The sequence below is a fragment of the Cervus elaphus genome, chromosome 3, assembly GCF_910594005.1.
Source record: "Cervus elaphus chromosome 3, mCerEla1.1, whole genome shotgun sequence".
NCBI lineage: Eukaryota > Metazoa > Chordata > Mammalia > Artiodactyla > Cervidae > Cervus > Cervus elaphus.
This window is the reverse complement of record NC_057817.1, coordinates 27315598-27323382: the sequence shown is the minus strand read 5'-3', so window position 1 is coordinate 27323382 and position 7785 is coordinate 27315598. Positions and strand designations below refer to the sequence as shown.

The following is a 7785-nucleotide window of genomic DNA, read 5'->3' as shown; positions in this document are numbered from 1 at the left end:
ATGCCCACAACTGAACCTAGTCACTCAGCAGACTAAGTGTGGGTTTCAGAAAGCTGAACTATTTCTCTCCTGTAATCTACTTGTTCTTGAAATTCTCCACCAGACCCTGCATGTGTCAGTTCCCCACCAGATCCTGCATGAGCTCTGAATCTGGGCAGTCACTAAAAAAACAGAAGATAATCCTTCCACTCCCTGAGGTTGTTGATGTACTGCTCAAACATAGTCACGAGGGTCAGCCTCGCAGGCTTGGATCCCTGCTCCTGAGAGAGGGTCCTCTTGGTGTCCAGGCCCTTGTTTCTCCAGGAACTACATCTGGAGGAAGGCAAGAGAGTCATTTGCTGGCCGTAGAGAGCAACAAGTGTTGTCTTACTAGGTTTCCAAGAAGGCTGGAGTGGTGTCCATGGTGCTGAGCTACTAAGAGAATACAGAGACTCAGATTGGGAGGTATGCTCCCCTAATCTTCTTCCTTCTCAATTGACAGATCTCACTGATGAAATTCCCCCATGGATTTTTGAGCTGTTCCTGCCCTATAAGTAAGTGTACCTATATCAGTGAATTTTCATCACTTCCTGTCTTTATTTTGGCAAGCAGAATCAAAATTTCAGTTTAAAGTGGTTTTTATCTGATATAATACATAAAGCCTTTATTTTCTAGTGGATTTCAGTAAAAGGTATGTTAAATGTTATCTAATAATTAAATACTAATCTAAACTCACATTTAGTGCTTGTATCTCTTCTAAAGCATTGTTGTAGGTGGCCATGCTCTGTCTCTAGAATAACTTCTTTATAAAAGCAAATTATAAATATTTACACATCTCAAATATTTTTTTCTCATCTCTATGGAAAATTTTTTTTTTTTTTACTTTCCTTCTCTTTTTTTTTCTTCCTACTAGAAAGGTGGGCCAGAACCTCAGAGTAGGTAGTGACTGGCCTTTTCTTTGTATCCCATTGTAGACCCATTAATGGTAAGTGTTTATCTATTTCACTCTTTCCTTTTTCTCTGCTTCAGGGTTATCAAGAGTTGACAATGTTTCCTAGGGAGGAATGAGAGAAATTTGCAGGATCTAAATGATTTCATCATCTCCTGCCTGTGATACACATGGAACCTGTCCTGCATGCCAGTAGAGAGCTCCTCTGAGTCGCCTCCTCTCTTTCCCCCGAGTCTCCCCCTGATAGGACATTAGTTGGCTCTCTTGGACACTCTGCAATCCCCACTGGGGGCAGATGCTCTCAGCTCACCTTGTCGATGAAGGAGGCAGACTTGTTGTGGGTCTTGATCTGCTCCCGCTCCTCAGTCCTCACCCGCTGGATGGTGGGGTTGATTTGCAGGTTGAGAGGAGTTAGGAGACTCTGGTTGATGGTCACCTCTTTTTTTTTTTTTTTGAGAAACAGAGCATGCATATAGGACCATTGAATTTTTTTTATTTTTATTTTTTTTTTAAATTTTTTTATTAGTTGGAGGCTAATTACTTCACAACATTTCAGTGGGTTTTGTCATACATTGATATGAATCAGCCATAGATTTACACTTATTCCCCATCCCGATCCCCCCTCCCATCTCCCTCTCCACCCAATTCCTCTGGGTCTTCCCAGTGCACCAGGCCGGAGCACTTGTCTCATGCATCCCACCTGGGCTGGTGATCTGTTTCACCATAGATAGTATACATGCTGTTCTTTTGAAACATCCCACCCTCGCCTTCTCCCACAGAGTCCAAAAGTCTGTCCTGTACTTCTGTGTCTCTTTTTCTGTTTTGCATATAGAGTTATCATTACCATCTTTCTAAATTCCATATATATGTGTTAGTATGCTGTAATGTTCTTTATCTTTCTGGCTTACTTCACTCTGTATAATGGGCTCCAGTTTCATCCATCTCATTAGAACTGATTCAAATGAATTCTTTTTAATGGCTGAGTGATATTCCATGGTGTATATGTACCACAGCTTCCTTATCCATTCATCTGCTGATGGGCATCTAGGTTGCTTCCATGTCCTGGCTATTATAAACAGTGCTGTGATGAACATTGGGGTGCACGTGTCTCTTTCAGATCTGGTTTCCTTGGTGTGTATGCCCAGAAGTGGGATTGCTGGGTCATATGGCAGTTCTATTTCCAGTTTTTAAAGAAATCTCCACACTGTTCTGCATAGCGGTTGTACTAGTTTGCATTCCCACCAACAGTGTAAGAGGGTTCCATTTTCTCCACACCCTCGCCAGCATTTATTGCTTGTAGACTTTGGATAGCAGCCATCCTGACTGGTGTGTAATGGCACCTCACTGTGGTTTTGATTTTCATTTCTCTGATAATGAGTGATGTTGAGCATCTTTTCATGTGTTTGTTAGCCACGTGTATATCTTCTCTGGAGAAATGTCCGTTTAGTTCTTTGGCCCATTTTTTGATTGGGTCATTTATTTTTCTGGAATTGAGCTTCAGGAGTTGCTTGTATATTTTTGAGATTAATCCTTTGTCTGTTGCTTCGTTTGCTATTATTTTCTCCCAATCTGAGGGCTGTCTTTTCATCTTGCTTATAGTTTCCTTTGTTGTGCAAAAGCTTTTAAGTTTCATTAGGTCCCATTTGTTTATTTTTGCTTTTATTTCCAATATTCTGGGAGGTGGGTCATAGAGGATCCTGCTGTGATTTATGTCGGAGAGTGTTTTGCCTATGTTCTCCTCTAGGAGTTTTATAGTTTCTGGTCTTACATTTAGATCTTTAATCCATTTTGAGTTTATTTTTGTGTATGGTGTTAGAAAGTGTTCTAGCTTCATTCTTTTACAAGTGGTTGACAAGTTTTCCCAGCACCACTTGTTAAAGAGGTTGTCTTTTTTCCATTGTATATCCTTGCCTCCTTTGTCGAAGATAAGGTGTCCTTAGGTTCGTGGATTTATCTCTGGGCTTTCTATTGTTCCATTGACCTATATTTCTGTCTTTGTGCCAGTACCATACTGTCTTGATGACTGTGGCTTTGTAGTAGAGTTTGAAGTCAGGCAGGTTGATTCCTCCAGTTCCATTCTTCTTTCTCAAGATTACTTTGGCTATTCGAGGTTTTTTGTATTTCCATACAAATTGTGAAATTATTTGTTCTAGTTCTGTGAAAAATACTGTTGGTAGCTTAATAGGGATTGCATTGAATCTATAGATTGCTTTGGGTAGTATAGCCATTTTGACAATATTGATTCTTCCAATCCATGAACACGGTATGTTTCTCCATCTGTTTGTGTCCTCTTTGATTTCTTTCATCAGTGTTTTATAGTTTTCTATGTACAGGTCTTTCATTTCTTTAGGTAGATATACTCCTAAGTATTTTATTCTTTTTGTTGCAGTGGTGAATGGTATTGTTCCCTTAATTTCTCTTTCTGTTTTCTCATTGTTAGTGTATAGGAATGCAAGGGATTTCCGTGTGTTAATTTTATATCCTGAAACTTTACTGTATTCGTTGATTAGCTCTAGTAATTTTCTGGTAGAGTCTTTAGGGTTTTCTATGTAGAGGATCATGTCATCTGCAAACAGCGAGAGTTTCACTTCTTCTTTTCCTATCTGGATTCCTTTTACTTCTTTTTCTGCTCTGATTGCTGTGGCCAAAACTTCCAAAACTATGTTGAATAGTAGTGGTGAGAGTGGGCACCCTTGTCTTGTTCCTGATTTCAGGGGAAATGCTTTCAATTTTTCACCATTGAGGGTGATGCTTGCTGTGGGTTTGTCATATACAGCTTTTATTATGTTGAGGTATGTTCCTTCTATTCCTGCTTTCTGGAGAGTTTTAATCATAAAAGGATGTTGAATTTTGTCAGAGGCTTTTTCTGCATCTATTGAGATAATCATATGGTTTTTATCTTTCAATTTGTTAATGTGGTGTATTACATTGATTGATTTGAGGATATTAAAGAATCCTTGCATTCCTGAGATAAAGCTCACTTGGTCATGGTGTATGATTTTTTTAATATGTTGTTGGATTCTGTTTGCTAGAATTTTGTTAAGGATTTTTGCATCTATGTTCATCAGTGATATTGGCCTGTAGTTTTCCTTTTTTGTGGCATCTTTGTCTGGTTTTGGAATTAGGGTGATGGTGGCCTCATAGAATGAGTTTGGAAGTTTATCTTCTTCTGCAATTTTCTGGAAGAGTTTGAGTAAGGTAGGTGTTAGCTCTTCTCTAAATTTTTGGTAGGATTCAGCTGTGAAGCCATCTGGTCCTGGGCTTTGCTTTGCTGGAAGATTTCTGATTACAGTTCCGATTTCCTTGCTTGTGATGGGTCTGTTAAGATCTTCTATTTCTTCCTGGTTCAGTTTTGGAAAGTCATACTTTTCTAAGAATTTGTCCATTTCTTCCAAGTTGTCCATTTTATTGGCATAGAGCTGCTGGTAGTAGTCTCTTATGATCCTTTGTATTTCAGTGTTGTCTGTTGTGATCTCTCCATTTTCATTTCTAATTTTGTTAATTTGGTTCTTCTCCCTTTGTTTCTTAATGAGTCTTGCTAATGGCTTGTCAATTTTGTTTATTTTTTCAAAAAACCAGCTTTTAGCTTTGTTGATTTTTGCTATGGTCTCTTTAGTTTCTTTTGCATTTATTTCTGCCCTAATTTTTAAGATTTCTTTCCTTCTACTAACCCTGGGGTTCTTAATTTCTTCCTTCTCTAGTTGCTTTAGGTGTAGAGTTAGGTTATTTATTTGACTTTTTTCTTGTTTCTTGAGGTAAGCCTGTAATGCTATGAACCTTCCCCTTAGCACTTCTTTTACAGTGTCCCATAGGTTTGGGGTTGTTGTGTTTTCATTTTCATTCATTTCTATGCATATTTTTATTTCTTTTTTGATTTCTTCTATGATTTGTTGGTTATACAGAAGCGTGTTATTTAGCCTCCATATGTTTGGATTTTTTTTTTTTAGAACATTTATTTATTTATTCCATGGAACACTCAAAGTTTAGATCAGTGGGAATTTTAATCAATCAAAGAATTGTACATTTTCTTCCCACATATATCACTTTGTATTAGGAAATGACATTGTGATCCATTTCACTACAATATTACAAAATATTTACAAGAAAATATTAAAAATAACTCAAACATGAAAGGCAAGATGGGGGTGAAATAAACTGGTTTTTCCAGAAATCTCTACTCCAGTGCCCACAGCACACAAGAGAGCCAAAACAAAGTTCTCCTTGATCACAAGTTTCCAAGGAATTGGGAGTAGGGGAAGAAACCGGATGAAAATGGTGGTATGAAGGGGGATGGATGTTATTAGCAGCACTGCTTCAATAACCAATTTATTTTGCATGAAATACCCTCTCTTTTATATGCAGTAAATTCTGAACAAGGCTAAACTTTAGGATATTCCTTGAACTGAAATTAAAAATACCCTGATAGTGAAAGCAACCCTTTCACCTAAGCTGAGTAAGAGCCTCTTTCTCCATGAACCACTGATGTGAACAGAAGCCTGATCTAGCATCCAAAGCTGTCACAGCAGCCCTTCCATCTCTTTCATGAAAGCCTCATAGACATCGTCCTTAGTCTGCACCGACACAGGAACAGATGGGCCAGATTTGGGCGCTGTTTTGGCAAGAGGCACAGCAGAATCATCCTCTGACTTTCTCTGGGGAGCAGCAGCAGCCCCTTTATTCTCCCGACGCACCCACAGTGCGGTGGGCACGAATCGTGTGATCTCTGCCTTGGGATTAGTGATCTGTGGCTTGGCACTGATGGTTGCCGTAGCTTTCTTCTCGATGGTGGCTGCGCTTGTGTCATCCGCCTTGGGTCGTTGGATCAAGTTGGGGGGAGCACTTAGAACCCCTGGGTTGGGTAAGAGAGCTGGTGGGAAGAGCCCAGGTGGGGCAGGTCCAAGAGGAGGCACCAGAGGTGGGCGCATCATGCCAGAACGGGGTGGAGGGATACCTGGAGGTGCTGGGGGAGGTAGCCGTGGTGGGGGTCCCCGAGGAGGAGGGCCAGGAGGCAGACCCGGAGGTGGGCCTGGAGGAGGGCCAGGGGGCCGACCTAGTGGCGGGCCTGGAGGTAAAAGTCGGGGTAGAGGCTCTCGGAGCCCTGGCATTCCAGGTGGTCTCAGGAACGGAGGAGCTCCTGGAGGTGGTCCAGGAGGAAGGCCTGTAGGTGGTCCAGGTGGCCGTAAAGGTGGAGCAGGTGGCGGTCCAAGCGGAGGTGGTCCTGGCATGGGGGGTGCTTGTATCTGAGATGGAGGAACAGACTGTGGAGGGGCTTGCTGCTGGGAAGCTGCAGATGTGCCATCAGAGAGAGACTCCTCTTTGTGCTGCTTCTGTGACTGCTTCTCTGCTTCGGAATCATCTGACTCTTCATCGTCGTCCTCTGAAAACTCCTCGACTTCTCGGCCCTCCTCAGGGATTTCCTGCTCTGCCATTCGAAGCATCATGGCTTGGAGAGGAGTCAGCTCCTTCATGTTTTTTTTCTTCTTCTTTCTAGATTTTCCAGGCATATCTGCAAACCATACACTTAGACCTGATTTTTTTTCTTCATTGTTTTCTCTCTCAGTGTCATCACGGTGTACAAATTCATCCCCTTCACTTTCTCCATCTGATCTGTCACTGTCGCTGTCATCAGTACTGTCGTCATGCTTATCCTGGTCCATGTCTTCAGGATAGCCATCATCTTCACTGGTGCTAGAAACATCATCGTCATGACCCCGCTGAGCAAGTTCAGGACTATATAACATGTCTTCATCTCGCCTACGAGCGGGAAGATCTAGGGCAAAGCCCACTTTGCGGCCATACATTTGTAAGACTTGAGGAGGAGGTGGGCCCGGAGGAGGACCTGGAGGTTTCCTGCCAGGGGGCAAACGTGGAACGCCATGTCCAAGAAGAGGAAGTATAGAAACTGCCCGAGTTGGAGGTCCATAGGCTGAGGTCTTCTTAAGGATGGAGGGTGGCTGGGCCCCAGGAAGTGGAATGTCCTGGATCAAGATGTTGGAAGGAGCATGCGGCATATCTGGCAGAGGAATACTCTCCACTTCCACATGCTGGGCATTCTTGACAGCATCAAAATATTGACTAAGTTGAGCCCTCTTCTGTTCATATTCTACTTCTAGCTTTCTCAATTCTTTGTAAATATCTGGATTCTCTTTCTCATAGAGTCGTAGAATACGTTCAAATGTTTCACGTAGCTTTTTACGCTTGTCTTTCAGCACTTTCTCATTTAACTGTGGCTGCTGCACTGGGTTAAACTCCATTTCATCCAATTTTTCCATGTCCCGGATAATTTGTTTGGGATCCTTCATCTTTAAAACTGCAGCTCGTACCATCATGCGCTGTTTTTTGTTCTTCTTTAATTCTCTTTTCCGAGCTTCTTTTCTGGCTTGGTCTGTAGGGTTCATAAATTTTCCACTTTTGGTGGATGACGTGGATCTCCGCCCCATGTTGACAAGTTGTTTGATTTACTTGCTTATTTAGAAAATAAAACCTAAAACGCTTCTGCTGGGCTCCTGGGGCTGTGAGAAGCGGGGAGGGAACGATTCTCGGCCCGTTTGACGTCGTAGGGGCCTTCACCTCGGCCTTTCGGTCAACCACCCAACCACCGCCATCTTGAAACCTCGCGCCCCTCCGCCATCCCTACGTCACTTCCATATGTTTGGATTTTTAACAATTTTTTTCCTATAATTGAGATCTAATCTTACTGCACTGTGGTCAGAAAAGATGACTGGAATGATTTCAATTTTTTTGAATTTACCAAGACTAGATTTATGGCCCAGGATGTGATCTATTCTGGAGAAGGTTCCGTGTGCACTTGAGAAAAAGGTGAAGTTGATTGTTTTGGGGTGAAATGTCCTATAGAT

The 7785-nt window shown here is 41.9% G+C and overlaps 1 protein-coding gene across 1 annotated transcript; it reads right to left on the bottom strand.

Moving 5' to 3' along the window:
• Nucleotides 1-5020: 5020 nt before the first annotated feature.
• Nucleotides 5021-7555, bottom strand: LOC122681387 (WW domain-binding protein 11-like). Its single transcript, XM_043883416.1, has one exon. The coding sequence runs from the start codon at nucleotides 7366-7368 to the stop codon at nucleotides 5446-5448; it is 1923 nt and encodes a 640-aa protein (XP_043739351.1). The 5' UTR covers nucleotides 7369-7555; the 3' UTR covers nucleotides 5021-5445.
• Between the last annotated feature and the right edge of the window lie 230 nt (nucleotides 7556-7785).